Source organism: Miniopterus natalensis, chromosome 2 (assembly GCF_054644295.1).
Source record: "Miniopterus natalensis isolate mMinNat1 chromosome 2, mMinNat1.hap1, whole genome shotgun sequence".
NCBI lineage: Eukaryota > Metazoa > Chordata > Mammalia > Chiroptera > Miniopteridae > Miniopterus > Miniopterus natalensis.
Genome location: NC_142082.1, coordinates 15,483,201 through 15,500,778, shown reverse-complemented (window position 1 = coordinate 15,500,778; position 17,578 = coordinate 15,483,201). Strand labels below are relative to the sequence as shown.

Below are 17,578 nucleotides of genomic sequence, written 5' to 3'. Positions count from 1 at the left end.
GTGTTACGTATATTAATTCAGTTAATCAGTACAGCAGGAGAGTGTCAGTTAACTGAATTATATAAGTAGATTTTTGTTATTTTTCCCATTTTTATATATGAGAAAATGAGGCACAGAGAGATAAGATAACTGGTCCAAAGTTGCAGTTAGTAAGAGACAGAACAGGATTCGAACCAGGTGAAAGGACTTTACCAAACTCACTAAAAATATTTATCTTTAATCTAGGGCATGAATAAGTCAAGTAATTTTCTTATTAAAAACAATCTATCTGAGCTACTTACTCTAAATTTTTTAAGGAAAATTATTTGCTACAAATTTGTTATCTGAAAAAAATCTAATGGCAACTTATTCTGTTTTGGCCACCTTATATTTAATGTGACTGTCCAAAAGTAGGACTAAAATTTTAGTCTAATAGAAGAATAATATCACAAAAGAAAAATGACTTAAGTTTATTTCTCTGGTTAGGGTGATATGACAAGTATTCTAGTTTTCTTCTTGGGACTCCATATTCAAATTTTGCCTTTAAGTCTCCAGTCCATCTACTAGGTGTAATCCCTACCAGGTTTGTTTCAGTATTTTAGGCATTGCATGATTAAACTGCTTCTACAGAATTTTCAAGAAAACTTTGTTATTTAAGTCAGGTAGAATCTTAAAATAAATTTGATGTTGGAAATAGACCAGTTATATTAAAATCAATCCTTGATAGAAACATTAGTAAGGATGCACATTATCAGCTTGTTGCTGGTATGAAAGAAGATTGGATAATTGCCAGTTAACCGTCCTTAAATTTAAATATGGGGAAAAAACTTCAGTTTTATTATTTTTTTAATCCTCACCCAAGGATATTTTTTCCATTGCTTTTCAAAAAAAGTGGAAGGGAGAGAGAGAAAAACATAATTGATTGATGGCCTTCCACAGGTGCCTGACCAGGGCCAGAGCCTGTAACCAAGGTAGGTATGTGCCCTTTACCAGAATCAAACCTGGGATCCTCAGTCCTCAGGGCGACGCTTTAACCACTGAGCCAAACCAGCTAGGGCAAAAACTTCAATTTTTAAATGAATATTCTGCCTCTTTCATGAAAAGGATGTATAATTAGATAAATTTATTTAGGAATTATATTTGTGTATTAGTGTTTTCTGGACATGATTCCATTGAAAATATACATGATCCACTATTAGTTATCTTTTTTAAAAAGATTATTTTTTTTATCTTATCTTTCTGGCCTCAGTCATACATTTCTTACTTTTAGGTTTAGCAGGTCATAATAGGTGAATAATGGTTGGTAGCTGTATTTTCCATACCAAGATGTGTAGAAAATGAAACTGCTATTGAATTCTTTGGACCAACACAAAAAAATAGCTTAATATTTTAAAATAAGAAGAATATCTTGAAGAGCAAGAATGACTCACATTTTAGCCCAGCCAGTGTAGCTCAGCCGTTGAGCATCGACCTAGGATCCAGGAGATTGAGGTTCGATTTCTGGTTGGGGCACTTGCCAGGGTTTCAGGCTCAATCCCCAGTAGGGGGCATGCAAGAGGCAGCCGATCAGTGACTCTCTCATCATTGATGTTTCTATCTCTCTCTCCCTCTCCCTTCCTCTCTCTGAAATCAATAAAGATACTTTAAAAAAAAAAAAAGAATGATTCACATTTTAAATTACAGGACAATCTGAGGACTACTGTTGGTTTTTAACTAGAAAACAATCCAGTGTGGGAGGAAAAGTTGATTCAGTGTTGGTTCAGTCCTAGTTAGAAAGTTACCAAGCAGTGCCTCATGTATTACCTGTATAGTTATTTGTCCTACATTAATAAAAATGAGTTGTGTGGGTTTTTAGGTGTGATCAGTTTTAGAGATTATTTTGTTTGTTGGGGAAGGTCATTGATAAATTTTCTACAAGAATTAAACAAGGTGCTAATATTATTCTTTCTGTTCCAAGAGTTTTATGTTTTTAATTCCCTTGAAAATTGTATGTCATTATCTTTAATCATCTGATTATTTCTTTGTATTTCCCTAATGTCTTTTAAAAAGCCTTATAGCCATAATAGATTAGCTGCTAATCTTATCCCTGTGCTTTTATAACAATTCCCTAACTCCTTTTACATGTAATTTTCATCTGCTGAGCTCAAAATGCACTCAGTTTGGGATTATATTGACTGACTGATCTATTCTTCATCTTTCACAGCCCCTAGCACAATTAACTTCCATGTATTACACCCTTCTAGCAACACATCTAATTTCTAGGACTTTCCCTAGGCAGTCATCTCCCTTTATATCAATGTAGGGAGGACAAGAAATGGCTTTAGGCTGGAAAAGGATTTACTTTCTTGATGTTTTCATTTGCTTTTCACTGTGTTTTCAATACAGTAACTTACAGGAAGGTATTTATATTTAATAGTTGGGCTCACTAGTAGTAACAATTACCCTCTTACTGTGTTCACCTATTAATATTATAAAACAAGATTTATATGTAGAGGATGTAGATTTATATGTAATCCAGGTTATTTTTCTTGTGAAATAGGTTGCAAGTTATCCTTTGATTGTTTTACTCCATGGTAGAGTGGTTCTATTTTGGTCAAGTCAGTCAGAACTTGAGCATTTAAGGCTGAAGGAAGGCCTAAGACTGGAGAATTGAGTTAGTGAAGAGTTGAGCTATTTTCTCTCCTTTCTCTGTAGCCAGGATGACCTTGGCCTCTTTGTGGAACCTGATCTATTTTTACCAAAGCTCCTAGACTCCAAAGGGAAACCAGGGGAGTCCTAACCTTTGGGGGCCCCTTAACTTTAATTATTCCCCTGATGAAAAGCAGCTGGACTGGAAATACTCTTTCCCATAGCTTAGGCCCTTGGGATAGTCTTTAAAGCATTAAATTACTTTTAACTTGACTCTCATTTGAGTGTGTATAATTAGATACAAGATCCCCCTTGGGCCTGGAGGGAGAGTCTACCCCAAAGTTTTAGAGAAATTCACCCATACAGAACAGGACATTAAACAAAAGTAGGACTTCTGAGCCACCACAAAATCATGGAAATCTTTGAGTACTAGTTTTTGCTTCTAGTTTAAGAACCCGTCATACTGGAGGTTGGTAGATCCAACATAGACAACTGAACTCGGGTGCTTGTGATAAAATAGTTAAACCACATTGTTTAAAAGATAATCCCTCTCTTGCCTATTTTCTTTACCCTGAGGGCAACAGACTAAATGTCAGCAATAAATATAAATGAATAAGCCTTAAGAAATGTGCTGGTAGCCCTGGCCAGGTAGCTCAGTTGGTTAGAACATTGTCCTGATAAAACAAGGTTGCAGGTTTGAGTCCCAGTTAGGGTACATACAAGAATCAACCTTTCCCTCCCCTTTCCTCTCTCTCTAAAATAAATAAATACTTTTTAAAAAATGTGCTGGTAATCCTCAGACCTTTTCCTTCCTGGAGTGCCCAAATTTTATTCAGCTTGATAATCTAGATTTGTGGTTCTCAAAATGTGGTCCCTAGACCATCAGCATCACCTGAAAACTGATAGAAATCAAAATTCTTTGACCTCAGTTCAGTCATACTGAATTGGAAACTGGAAGTGGAACCCAGTAATCTGTATTTTAATAAACCCTCTCAGTGATTGTGATATATGATAAAGTTTGTGAAACACTAACTCTAGATATCAGGAATGAACCATGGTTTTTTGCTTTGCTAGTCCATTGCTTTAACATAAATACCTTATTACTCAACTGGGTAATATTGCCTATGTGAACACCAGGAGTAGGCAACCTCTGTTAGTATCACATTAAATGGTACCCAGAATCAAAATTGTTGGTAGCCTTCACAGTGCTTTTCTGCTCCTTGTCTTTCCTTCTTGCTGAGTGCCTGGAACAAGGCAGCTGCTTGGTAAATACTTGTTAAATGAATTCAGTGCCTGCCTCCATCAGTCCCTAGAAGGTGAAACCACATTCTTTCCTTTTGGATTCTTTCTCTGTAGGAGTGTTAAACCAGAAAGTGAAGTTCCCAGTTAAGAATACTTATTTCTCCTAGTAGTGACACTGGTTGGAAGAGATTGCTGGTATTAAAAATAAAAAAGAAGAGGAGGAAAAAAGAAATGGTTCTTATATAGCTGATTGGATGCTTTCTTCAGAATTATCTACCTGTATTTATCAAACTTAGCTTACACCAGAATCACCTGGAGAACTTGTCAGGTCATGGATTGCTGGACCCTGCTCCTAGAGTTTCTGCTTTAGTAGGTCTAGGATGGGGCCAGAAGATTTTAATGCCAACAAGTGCCCAGGTATAGTGATGCTACTGGTCTAGGGACCACCATTTGAGAACCACTGCCCTTAGTTCAGTAAGACCAGAAATATAGGTAATTTTATGAATGTGAATGTTAGTTCCTGGTCCTTGCAGAGCCAATGTTCCATAATTGGAAAGTATAGTATATATCTGGATAACAAACTTACTGAATATTTTTTCTAGAGGTATCAGTTAAGATATTTTTTAATACAAGACCTTTTAAAAATAAAAGGAATTGTATTAAAAATGGACTCAAAACTCACCTACCTGAATAACTGAATTTAATTGAGTGGAATAGATTCTTTACCCAGATCTTGCAACGCTGATTACTACATTTCTCTGCTTCTCTGCTTTTTTTCACCTCAAGTTTTGTTGAGAGTTTAGCTAAGCTACTCCATTGTATTGCCACCTCAGCATTCATTTTGTTTGGCCAAGCAGCCTGCAGTGACCTTAAACTGACACTAGTCTTCTCCTGTAAGTGCATGCCCTCAATAGTAGCACTCAGAGTCACAAGCAAATGGAAGTTCCTGGTATGACTTCTCCAACAGCCCTTGTGATCAACGGTCTCCTCTGTCTCCCATTCCCTGCCCCTCATTCCCCCCTTAGAAAAGACCCCATGTCGCTTACCAAAACCCTGTTGTTTTGGTTTGACTTAACCATTCTGGCCTTAGCCCAGGAATCCCAAAGTGCTGCACCCGTAGACTCTTATAAAGGCAATGCTCCAATTCTAGCCCCTCTCTCTATATTCTGCCTTGACCTCCCATGTGTCTCTGGAGGCATGTTAAGAACCTATGAGTAATAAGCTACTCTATTTCAATTCCTCTTGTTGGTTTGTTGTTGAATCTTAACTCACCATCTGGCACCCTGTACTCCACTTAATAAGTGTTAATTTGACAAATTCATAACAAGCTTACTTAATTTTCCAATATAATTTTATACCTTAACATGTGTTCTTGTATATCTATTTTCTGGCCTTAAATACAACAGGTTCCTAAAGAATGGGAAAGTTGACATTTCTTTTGGATTTTTTTTCTCACAACTAAACACAATTTTGTAAACTTGACTCCTTGACTCCTTGTCACTTGTGTTCTTATGTAACACATTCTGAGCATCTCCTGAAACAGGTTAAAATGCGGTAAAACTGAGGCTTCCCCTCACAACTCTTTTATAAGCTTTTTTCCCCCTTGCTGGATGGATAGTTTAAAGAAGAAAATCTGAAGTATATCAGTGAATGAATTCTTATATTTAATTGTTACGTTAGTTGAATATTTTCAGCCATACCCATATAAATGCATACATCCCTCTGCAGATTAAATTCAGAGTTACTGTCCCAGATAGGTTCTAGAAAAGAAAAAAAGTATTGACAGTTTTAGTTTTTCTTTTAATGAAATATCTCCCACAAATATGTGGAAAGGCTTACCAAATCAGTACCTTCTGTTAAAACCTGTGGTTGGTGTTGCTCTGTAATTTCAATATCCCCAGAGCCATATTATTTTCTCCAATTCCAGGGTTTTGTTTGCCACAGTTTTCTTATTCCAGAAAAATCTGGAACACCCCTGTGGAAGTGCCTTTGTGTTAACATACTTCCTTGAATAGTTTTCATGAACAAATTAAAAGACAGTTTGTCACTTTTATGTCCTCATATGTATGTTTCTTATACATGCCATTCATGTTAATTTACAAATACTGACTTAAAAATTGTCCTTTAACTTACTATAATTATAAAAGACATGCAAATGCCACTAGTACATGTTACCCATATAATTATTACTAAATATTTTATACCATTATTGATATTCTTAGTGAATGCCAGCTCTCATCATGGGAATTTGTGAGGGATAGAGGCCATCACTGTCAAATTGCTCAGAATTTCTAGTTCCCAAATTATTTGATATTTCATTATATACCAGTCTCTCATCCTTAGTACCCTTAGATTTCATGAGTATAATTACCCCAATTTAAAAAATATTCTCTACTTTTCTTTCTTTGGGTCTCCTGGTCAGTGACACTTCATTAAAGCACTTTAGTAAAACATAGGCAAATAATATGAGATGTTAAGCATGAGATGTTCTTTTGTTTATATACTGAGCTTTAAAATGTGTAGTAGTGATATTTTCTTTTTTATATATGCATCTACAATGTCTGTTTTAAATTCCTTTTTTATTTTCTTGAATGCTTAACTTGGAGAAAAGAAAGAATCTAGAATTTGGAGACAATCCCAAATTTTGCTGGATGTTTCACTAATAAAAAAGTATCTTTTTTTAAAGAATGTATAGCATTTAAGGTATGGATTAGTACCATATATTTATTACCATGGAATCAGTAGTAGTATTTTGGTGTTTTAGTATTATCCTGAAATCAAGACATAAACATGAAGCTTGTTATAACAGGTCATTAAGATTTGGACTAATTATAGTTTGTTGTTATTTCATTGGCAATACAATCAGAGTCAGGAGTTAAATGCCTCTAAAAAGAAATGTAAGAACTGATTGAGATGGTGTAGTGGTTTAGAATCCAGACTTCAAGTTTGGATTGGGTAAAGCCATTTAGCAGTTGAGTAACCTTAGGCAAGTTTCTTAAACTTTCTAAGTGCCTAAGTTTCCTCATCTGAAAAATAGGAATAATACTACCAGTTAGTGAAGATTAAATGAGATACTCTGTATAAATTACCTGTATGGTATATAGCATGAATCATAACTGTATACAGTGACTGTTAATTAAAATTCTGATATAAAACTATCAGTTACTTAGTGTTTAGTATGATGGGTTTTGGGGCGGGTTTTTTTTTTTTGGCAATATATAAAAATCCAAGAGCAAGTTCATCTGTCACAATGTCATTTTCTCTGCTAGATGGCTGCCTGAAAGTGGCGAGCTGATTCTGAATAGCAGATGAGAATGTACTGAAGTGAGAGAAAGCGAAGGCTGTAATGACGAAAGAGTGAGAGAGTAGAAAAGAATGTAAGGGTATGAGAGAGAAGACACTGGGACACGGAGAAAACAGATCCCTCCTTCCCTGAAAATGAAATAGGAGCAAAAGGGAAGCAGAAATCAGGAAAAAAGATGAACAGAGAGAGAGGACAATAAAAAGATTTTTCAGAGCCCTGGCCCGTGTGGCTTAGCTGGTTGGAGCACCGCCCCATGCACTTGGAAGGTCATGGGTTTGATTCCTGGTCAGGGCATATGCCTGGGGTACAGATTCGATTGCTAGTCTGGGCATATGCAGAGGCAACTAATTGATGCATCTCTCTCACATTGATGTTTTCCTTTCTCTCCCCCTTCCTCCCTCTCTAAAATCAATTTTTAAAAAATTTTTAAGAGATTTTTCTGACCGTAATTCTCTACATATTCTTGTCTTTTTCTTTTTTTGGTAGATATTCTTTTGTCACTTTCCATGTATGGACTGAGTCCTGATCGTAATCATATGATGGTAGATTTCATTGAAGAGTGGTAAGTATTTCAAATAATGGCTTTGTTTCTGCTATTACTTATATTACTGTGTTGATTTATTTCAACCCACTTTGGGTAAACACTTCTTTATAATTGATGTATAAATAACTTGGCATTTAAAAGGATGCATGAAGAATGTATATATTTTTTATACATTGGAATACTTTTCGAGTATGTACATATTTATCCTTTGGGTACTTATTTTGTAAGGAGCTATGGTTGGTACAGAAGATAGAAAAATGGGTAGCCTGGCTGGGCATGGCTCAGCTGTTGAGTGTCGGCCTAGGATCCAGGAGATGGAGGTTCGATTCCTGGTCAGGGCACATGCCAGGTTGCAGGCTCGATCCCCAGCAGGGGGCATGCAGGAGGCAGCCGATCAATGACTCTCTCATCATTGATGTTTCTGTCTCTCTCTCTGAAATCAATAAAGATTTTTTTTTTAATGGGTAAATTATAATCCAGTGGAGAACCTCAGCCCATATAAAATTCACCTTAATTTAGCATAGGTATTGAATCTTTGAATACCTAATTTGGAAAGTCAGGCCAATATGCAAATATTGCTTAGAACATTCGTAGTACTCAAGATTTAGAATTGCTTTTTGAACCAGTACATAAGTAGGAAAAGAAACTTAGCATGGGGATATAAAGTACAGCATAGAGAATATAATAAAAAATATAGTAATAACTATGTATGATGTCAGGGGGTACTAGACTTGTCAGGGGGATCTCTTTGTGAGTTATGTAAATGTCTAACCACATTATTGTACATCTGAAACTAATATAATATTGAATGTCAACTGTAATTGGGAAAAAAATTTTAATTAAAAAAAAAAAAGTACCAAAAAAAGGAAAAAAATGGGGGGAAAAAAAAAAAGAAAGAAATATAGTTATTTTGTAGCCAGATTTTTACATATTTAATCAAAAGTAGTAGTATTGTGGAATTGCCATTTGACCCAGTGATCTGAATTCTAGGAATATATCCTAAGTATCCTGAAACACCAGTCAGAAAGAATATATGCACCCCTATGTTCACAGCAATGCTATTTATAATAACCTAAGTTCTGGAAACAGCCCAAGTGCCCATCAGTAGATGAGTGGATAAAAAAGCTGTGGTACATTTACATAATGGAATACTATGCAGCTGTAAAAAAGAAGGGTCTCTTACCCTTTGAGACAGCATGGAGGGACCTGGAGAGTATTATGCTAAGCGAAATAAGCCAGTCAGAGAAAGACAAGTATCACATGATCTCACTTATATTGGAATCTAATGAACAAAATAAACTGATGAACAAATAGATCCAGAGACATGGGAGCATGGAATAGAGTAACGGATCTCAGGGAGTGGGAGTCAGAAGAAATTAACCAAAGAACTTATATGCATATATGCATAACCATGGGGACAGAAAATAGTGAGGTGAAGGTATAGGGGCAGGGACAGGAGCAGGGTGGAGGGGGTCAATGGGGGGAGAAAGGAGGGACATCTGTAATATTTTCAACAATAAAGATAAATTTTTAAAAAACATTTATTGAATACCTACTATGTAAAAAAAAGTAGTATTGCCACATTTGGTCACCCTTGTATTAATCAGATGGGTTTTAGGTTATATTTGGTTGATTCTAGAAAAAAACATCTTGGGATAGGAATTGGCCAACTATTGTTGTTTTTAAAAAAGCAAAATTCCCATAGTCATAGACAGAAGTACTCTAGGCAAATAAGTTTTCTAAGTAGTTTGAAAGTTAGAGAAGGAATCTAGGCTGTTTAACTTATGAAGCTATCAAATTTTTATGGCATCAGGTGGGCCGGAGTGTCGACCCATGCACTTAAGGGTTGCCGGTTCCATTCACGGTCAGGGCCACATGCCTGGATTGCAGGGTTTGACCCCCAGTAGGGAGTATACAGGGGCAGGGGCAGCTGATCAATGTTTCTCTCCCCCTCCCCCCTTTCTCTCTCTAAACATGTCCTTGGGTGAGGATTAAAAAAACTTTATGGCATCAGCTTGCATACAGTATAAAATTTCTTATATAAGCCTGTGTGTAGGACCACAGAGAAAATATAAGTAGAATCTGAAAGTGGTAGAGAGAGGGCTAGGTATAGAAGGCAAAACATTTTATAGTTTATAGTACAACAAAGCCTTACTGAAAGCTGATGAGAAGAGTAAAGTTTGGGGACAGACATTTATTTAGTGGCAGAATCAGGACAAAAAACCATGTCTTCTGATTTCCTGTATAGAGTAATTTCTCTACTATATTATAAGTACTTTTAAAAAATCTTTTTCAAACAAGCTTTATAAAGACAATTTGGAAAGAAAGTGAGAAGTTAAACTGCTAAGTCATAAGTATGAGCTATTAATCTTTATCCAGGTTTCTCTCAGCTACTTATAACCAGGCCCAAGAATTTAGATTGTTCCCCTGTCCAATGAACTTACAAAAAGTCTGGAAACTTTGGCTAGAAATAAACAATAAAGATTTATTTAAGGGTTTTAGGGTTTGCAAACAAGGAAAACGACTAGGCAATACCCAGAGTGTTCCAAAGAAGGAAGGAAAGCTGAATTCTTACAGTCAAAAGTACATTCTTGAGAAGAATAAGTCCTGAATTCTTAGCCTCTGGATTGGAGATGGTAACCCTTTAAATGACTGGCAGTCTGGATAATGGATGTCAGGTGGTCTGGATATGTGAACAAGACTGGAAAGTTCAAAAGTTTAAGTTCCCAGGCTAGTTAGAACAAGAATAGAATCATCTATTCATGCCTCAACCTACTTGATTATAGTAATTTAGCAGCCTGACTATAGTAACTCCATTTTATTTCTTCACTTTATTTCTTTGCTCTCTAAAGTGGCTGTACCAATTTATATGATTACCAAAAGTATACATGAGAGTTCTGGTTGCTCTGCACCTTTACAGCATATTGTCAAACTTAAATATTTGCTGATCTGAAAGGTGTGGAAAGAATAACTGACTGTGATTTTAGTTTTTGTTCACTAATTGAGCATGTTTTCATACATTTATTGGCTATATGTGCTTTTTCTTTTCAGGTCTTTTGTCCATTGTTCTTATTGGGATGTGGATTGATCCATTTGGAATGTATTTTGGTGTAAAGAGTAAAACACAGCTTTGTGTTTTTGTTTTCCAGTTGGCTAGGCACTTGTTTTAACACAGGTGTATGCAGAGGCAACTAATTGATGTATCTCTCTCTCATTGATGTTTCTATCTCCCTTCCGCTCTCTCTAAAAATAAATAAAAACATTTTTAAATAAAGTCAGAGAAAATTCAAAATAACCATGTGAGATGTAATTTGCCCCTCTCAGACTGGCAAAATTTAAAGCCTGCCAGTATCAAGTGTCAGTCAGGATGTGCAGCAAATGGAACTCTCATACACTGCTGGTGATAGTATAAAAACTCAGTATAATTAAAGATTGAGAAATTAGACTACACTTAAAGTTCTTCTATGGGAGGAAAATGCCATAAACAAAATTAAAAGACAAAAATATTGCAACACTTATGACAAATTAGGAACTACTTTCTATATAAAGTTCTTATAAATCATTTAAAGACTATCAGGTAGAAAAAAATGGAGAAAAAGGAACAAGTGATTCACAGAAAAAAAGAAACGAGATGACTCAACCTCACTAATAATGAAAAATGCAAAGTAAAACCATCAGATTCTGTCTTTAATTATTTGCAAAGATAAAATAAGAGAATATTTGCTTATATAAGTAAAAAAAAAAAAAAAATTGAAACAATAATAAAGGCCAGATAAAGATGAGTTATTAAGAGACTAAGAAAGCACTACTTGAGAAGTGGCTAAAAAGTCAAGATTATGAAGTCACAAAGCTCTGGAAGAGCTGATTGGTCGAGTATCAAATGTAGAGAAGTCAAGCGAGTTATGAACCAGAAATGTACTAATGTAAGTGAGAGACTGATGTGGACATGGATGACTGAAGATTGCTGTTTAGGTCGAGTATTGGTGGTGGAAATTAAAGACTGAAGAGGAAGTAGGACGTGATCTAGATAAGGGCAATATGGCCCTGGTAGGTTTTATTTTGTTTTTTAAATAATCAGGTTTGAGCCTATTTAAATGCTGTTGAGCAAGACAGAGAGAAGCAAAGTGGTTAAGGGATGAAATTCAGAATATAGTGTAGAGATCATTGTGACAACAGGAGCGTAGGAGGAGAAAGAGCCCTGAAATGGATATCATGAGACCTAGTATTATTTCAATTCTTTGACACTTAGTTGCTTCATCTATAACAGGAGTTAGCAAACTTTCCATAAAAGGCAAGATAGTAAATATTTTAGTCTTTGTGGGCCATAATGTCTGTATCAGTTTATTCAGCTATACTCTTTGTAATATGAAAGCATCCATACAGTAGATAAAGGAATAGGTCTGTCTGTGTTGCATTAACTATGGACCCTTGAATATCACATAATTTTTAAGTGACATTAAATATTATTCCTGATTTTTTTTTTGTCATTTATCTTGTGGGCCCTACAAAAGTAGGTAATGGACTGGATTTGGCCCACAAGCTGTATTTTGCCAACCCCTGATCTGTCAAATGAAAATTTGGACTAAAATATATATACACATAAAATATACACTTAGTGGACTTAATCTCACTAAGTGTGTATCATACGTATGATCTGATTTAACCTTTTGTTTATTAGAAGTAATTCTTAGTCTCAACTGTTTAGAACTCTCAAGAGCTTAGAATTTATGTGTTTGTGACTGAAGTTCCAAGAATATTATTTATTCATCATTATTGTTCAAGAACTCTTTCCTGAGATTACTAGAAGAGGAATGATTTTTGTCATATGTGCATACCATAATTACAAAAATTTCATTCAGTAATTTAAAAATACTTATTTTTTACTTAAGTATATTTTGGGATGGAAAATAAATGGAAAATCAGTATTATATGGCACAAATAGAAGGTAATAGTAGCCCTGGCCAGTTTGGCTCAGTGGTTAGAGCTTCAGCCCGTGGACCAAAGGGTCTCGGGTTAGATTCCTGGACAAGGGCACAGATCTCTGTTGCAGACTTGATCCCCAGCCCTGGTCAGGGTGCAGGTGGGAGGCAAACAATTGATGTGTGTCTGTTACATTGATGTTTCTCTCTGTCTCTCTGTCTCTGTCTCTCTCCCCCTCCCCCTTCTTTTTCCCTCCCCTCCACTTTCTCTAAAAAATCAATGGAAAATATATCCTCAAGTGAGGATTTAAAAACACACACAAAAACAAAAGGTAATAATAAAAATAAGTTAAAACATAACAGTACTATTTGCCAGAAAATCCTGAAACTGAGGCATTGTTACTTGTTGTTAAAGAGAAAGCAAATTTTTAGAGATGTTAAAGGTAACAAGCTGATGAATGTAAAAGTTTGAAAGAAAAGTGAAAAAAACTTTGTCAGTAATGCTTCATATATCGACAGTCATCCTGAGTTGCCTTACATTCGAAAACCTTTTCATAACTGATAATAGTTAAATCTTATTAATAGAACTCTAGAGTTCTCTTAAGTTCAGTTGAAATAAAAGTAGTTTTGTTTTTATTTCTACTGATGATTGTATACCTTTGTGTGCAGTAGGTATAGATCATGATTGATTGAAGAGTTTTTTGTCATAAAGTCATTTTAATAAATTATTCTCCCTTTTCCCCCTTACAAAACTACCAGGTGACTATGGCAGTGTTGGTAGTTATCTGGAGCTGGTAGGTCTTAAGTGTATTCTTATTAGGAGTCAACACCACTAGTGTCTATTAATGTGGCTAGATGAGAGAAAGACTGATTTTCTTTTTCTAAAGATGTCTCTGTCCTTTCCCTATTCTGATCCACGATTGATTGGGAGATTGCAAGATCACCTTTCATGAAGGGAGGTGGAGTGGAAAATTCTTTATGAACCTTCAGTAGAATCTTATCCTTTATGATCCTTCTGTGGACTTTTGCCAGCTCTTACTTTGGATTGTGATGTAATGTTTGAGCTAAGCAGTTGATAGATAACAGGAGGCCTATGAACTGTATTATGAAATGGTATGAAAAATACATGTTTACGCATAGGTGGGCTCCATAGCTTTCCTTTGACACCCAATATGAGTTCTACTTGAAAGGTTAAGAATCATTCAATGTGGAGGAGAGAAGAGGGGTTGGGAAAAGAAGGGAGGAGGGAGGAAAAGGAATTTGTTATTACTAGTATGATAATATATAATGTCTTAAACCATTTGTAGAGTGATAACTTAGGAACAAGAGTCAATGAGTGACTGTTTTAGGCCATCAGTTGTTGGGTTAACCATGCAATAATTGTTGGCTTACAACTTTCGTAAGTTTCTTCCAAAACCAGAGATTCTGATTTAGATAATATTGTCTATTCACAGAGGTGTCCAGTAAAAATACTGTAAGAAGTAGAGTATTTGGCAAGAATTTTACCAAATGTTAGTAAAAAAGTAAAAAAAAAAAAAATTGGTATTTGATAGTTATTAAGCTTTCAGGAGCACAGAAGCTTTTTCTTACCCAATTACAATTACATGAATTACAAGGAAAAAGTCTATTAGAAACTCTAAAGTAAATATTTAACCTTGCAAATTGAGATTGAAACCTGTTGTGAGTGTGACCAAGAATATAGCTTTATTTAATTACATGTAAGAACTTTTAAATGATTTTACTGCCATTGCCACTTGTATATTTATTAACTTTTTGCTTAATAACTTTGGATTGATTTTAGGCCGCCAAAAAAATGGAAATGAAAGAGATTGCTAAATACAAAACACTGTGGAAAATGAATTCAACCAGTGAATCTTTTTTAGTTACTGGTGCAAAAGACAATCCTTTGAAGAAATTTACCATTCCCAAGATCAGGAGGACAGCTGGGAAAGGTAATATTTCTATGGAAGATGGGGTTATTTCATAACTATTACTCTATTTCTCTGCTTCTTAGTTTATGTTTATCTTCTATTTTGACTATAAAATTAGCTTAAGGAAGGCCTTTAATACCTTAAACACACATGTACTTTTGGTTGCACACAAAATGAAATAGACATGTCTCCTGTCCCTCCCACTAAGTACACCTAAAAATACTGGACATCATACATAAAACAAACATACGAAGACTTCAAAAGGTGGAGAGATGACCACAGACTGGCTAGGGACCCTGAGACTCAAGGAATGACATAGCAGTAAGTTCTCTGGATTTTATTTTCGTTTCCTCCCTATCTCAGATGGTATGCCCACAACCCAGGAATGCCAATTGTCATAGACCAAAAAGCCCCAAGAAAAGTCTGGTTTTTTGCCAAGGACTGGGAAAGGGACCTCCTAGAAAGATAGAAGCCTATTTGACAGTAAACACCCTGCTCCTGCAAAACAGTGTGGGGGGGAGGCACAGCCCCTGCACCCTTGTCAGCAAAGGTGACTTCCACCTATGTCTGTCCCCTTCATGGCAGTAACAAGTTCTCCTCCCTGCCATCCCCTGCCCTTGCAGTGTCAGTGGATTTCCACCCCTCCCCTGTGGTGATGAATCGATCCTTCTCTCTGGGAGAAGAGCCAGTAAAGACCAAGTGGGAAGTATAGAAATCTATTACACCCACCTGTAACAAGGCGTATGTCCCCCTCCAATACTGTTAGTGGAAGCTGAGTAAGAAAGTGGACTTCCACCCCTTTATCATGGTACCAAGGCATCCCCCCAGGGCATCAGTGGAGACCCTGTGGAAAGCAAGGACTTCAGCCCTGCCTGATGGTGAAGAGTTGACACCCCTTCCCCTTACTGGCACACTTTAGTCTACCAGGTCAGTTTTAGTAGAGGATTGTTGAAACACAAGATTAAATGTGACCCAGAGTCTCTTGACAATACTTCAGTGACCAAGATGTAATTTTTTTTAATCCTCACTTGAAGATATGTTTATTGATTTTTTTTAGAGAGAGGAAGAGGGAGAGAGTTGTTTTTTAGAGAGAAAAAGGGGGGGAGAAAGAGAAACATTGATGTGTGAGAGAAACATTGATTGGTTGCCCCTTGTATGCGTCCCAACTGGGGACCGAACCCACAACCTAGGTATGTGCCCTGACCGGGAATTGAACCCCTGACCTTTTAGTGTACAGGGTGATGCTCCAACTGAGCTACACCAGCCAGGGCCAAAATGTAATTTAAATATACTTATCTTACTTATTATCACCCAGGAAAATCTCAACTTGAATGAGAAAAGGTAATCAACAGATGCCAACACAATGATGAAACAAATATTGAAATTCTCTGACAAGGCTTTTAAAGCAGCCATCATAATGATGTTTCAACAAGCAATTATAAACACTCTTGAAACAAATAAAAAACATAGAAAATCAGGAGAGAAATGGGAAATGTAATGAAGAACCAAGTATAAGTTTTGGAACTGAAAAATATAATAATTTATATAAAAATTTGTTTGGATGGAGTCCAGAGAAGAATTGTGAAGACATTGGGAAAAATCATCAAATTTGAATATAGAGCAATAGAAATTACTCAGCCTGAACAATACAGAGAAAACAAAAAATTTAACAGAGCCTTAGGCAACTGTGGAACAATAATAATAGATCTAACACCTTTGTCCTTGGAATCCCAGAAGTAGAAGAGAAAGAGTGTGGAGCTGAAAAAGTATTTAAAGAAATATTGGCTGAAAATATCCCAAATCTGGCAAAAGGCATAAACCTATACATTCAGAGGGCTGAACAAATCCTAAACAGGATAAACCCAAAGTAGTCCATGCCACAGCACATCATAACCAAACTTCTGAAAACTACAGAAAAAATCTTGAAACTTGAGAGAAACTGCATGTTATCTATAGGAGAAAAATTATTTGACAGTTTATTTCTCATTAGAAACTATGGAACCCAGAGGAAATGGCACAGCATTTTTCAAGTGTGGAAAGAAAAGAACTGTCAACCCAGCGTTCTGTCCCCAGCAAAACATATCCTTCAGGAGTAGAACTAAAATAGACATTCTCCAATAAAGTAAAACTGAAAATTTTCATCAGCAGATCCACCTTAAAAGAACAGCTAAACAAAGTTCTCCAAACAGAAAATGACAAAAGAGAGAAGCTGCGAACATTAAGAACAAAGGAAGAACAATAGAAAGAGTAAAAATATAGAGAAATATAGATCATTCTCCTCTTGAGGTTTCTAATTATATTTGACAGTTGGATCAAAAATTACAGCATTTTCTATAGAGAATGAGAAACATAGGCATAAAGAAATAAAATGGCAATAGATAAGTACCTATCAATGATAATCTTAAATATAAATGTAATAAACACTCCAATCAAAGGACATAGGATAGCTGAATGGATAAGAAAACAAGACTCAAAAAACAAATACATGCTGTCTACAAGAGAACCACCTCAGAACAAAACTCACACAGGCTGAAAAAAAAACAAAAAACTTCTGGAGGACTTTAAAGGAGAGATTGACAGCAATGCAGTCATAGTAGGGGACTTTAACGCCCCACTGACTTTACTGGATAGATCTTCCAGACAAAAAATCAACAAGGAAACAGTGATTCTAAATGACACACTAGATCAGATGGATTTAATTGATATTTACAGAACATTTCACCCCAAAGCTGCAGAATATACATTCTCCTCAAGTGCACAAGGGACATTCTCAAAGGTAGACCACGTGTTAGGACACAAAACAAGTCTCTACAAGTTCAAGAAGATTGAAATCATATCAAGCATCTTCTCAGACATTTACACCAGAGAGTACTATGCGGCTGTAAAAACCAGGGATCCTTTACCTTGACACAACATGGTGAGATGTGAAGAGTATTATGCTAAGCAAAATAAGCTAGTCAGAGAAAGACAAGTATCACATGATCTTACTCATATGTGGAATATAATGAACAAAATAAACCGATGAACAACA

General features: G+C 35.9%; 1 protein-coding gene across 1 annotated transcript in view; it reads left to right on the top strand.

Moving 5' to 3' along the window:
- Positions 1–7,645: 7,645 nt before the first annotated feature.
- Positions 7,646–17,578, top strand: part of TEX15 (testis expressed 15, meiosis and synapsis associated) — a 46,808-nt gene continuing 36,875 nt past the window's right edge. Inside the window, exons 1-2 of the mRNA XM_016208990.2 lie at positions 7,646–7,715; positions 14,418–14,568. Coding sequence (XP_016064476.2) covers positions 14,430–14,568 — 139 coding nt within the window. The 5' untranslated portion in view covers positions 7,646–7,715; positions 14,418–14,429. The remainder of the gene's footprint in view (positions 7,716–14,417; positions 14,569–17,578) is intronic.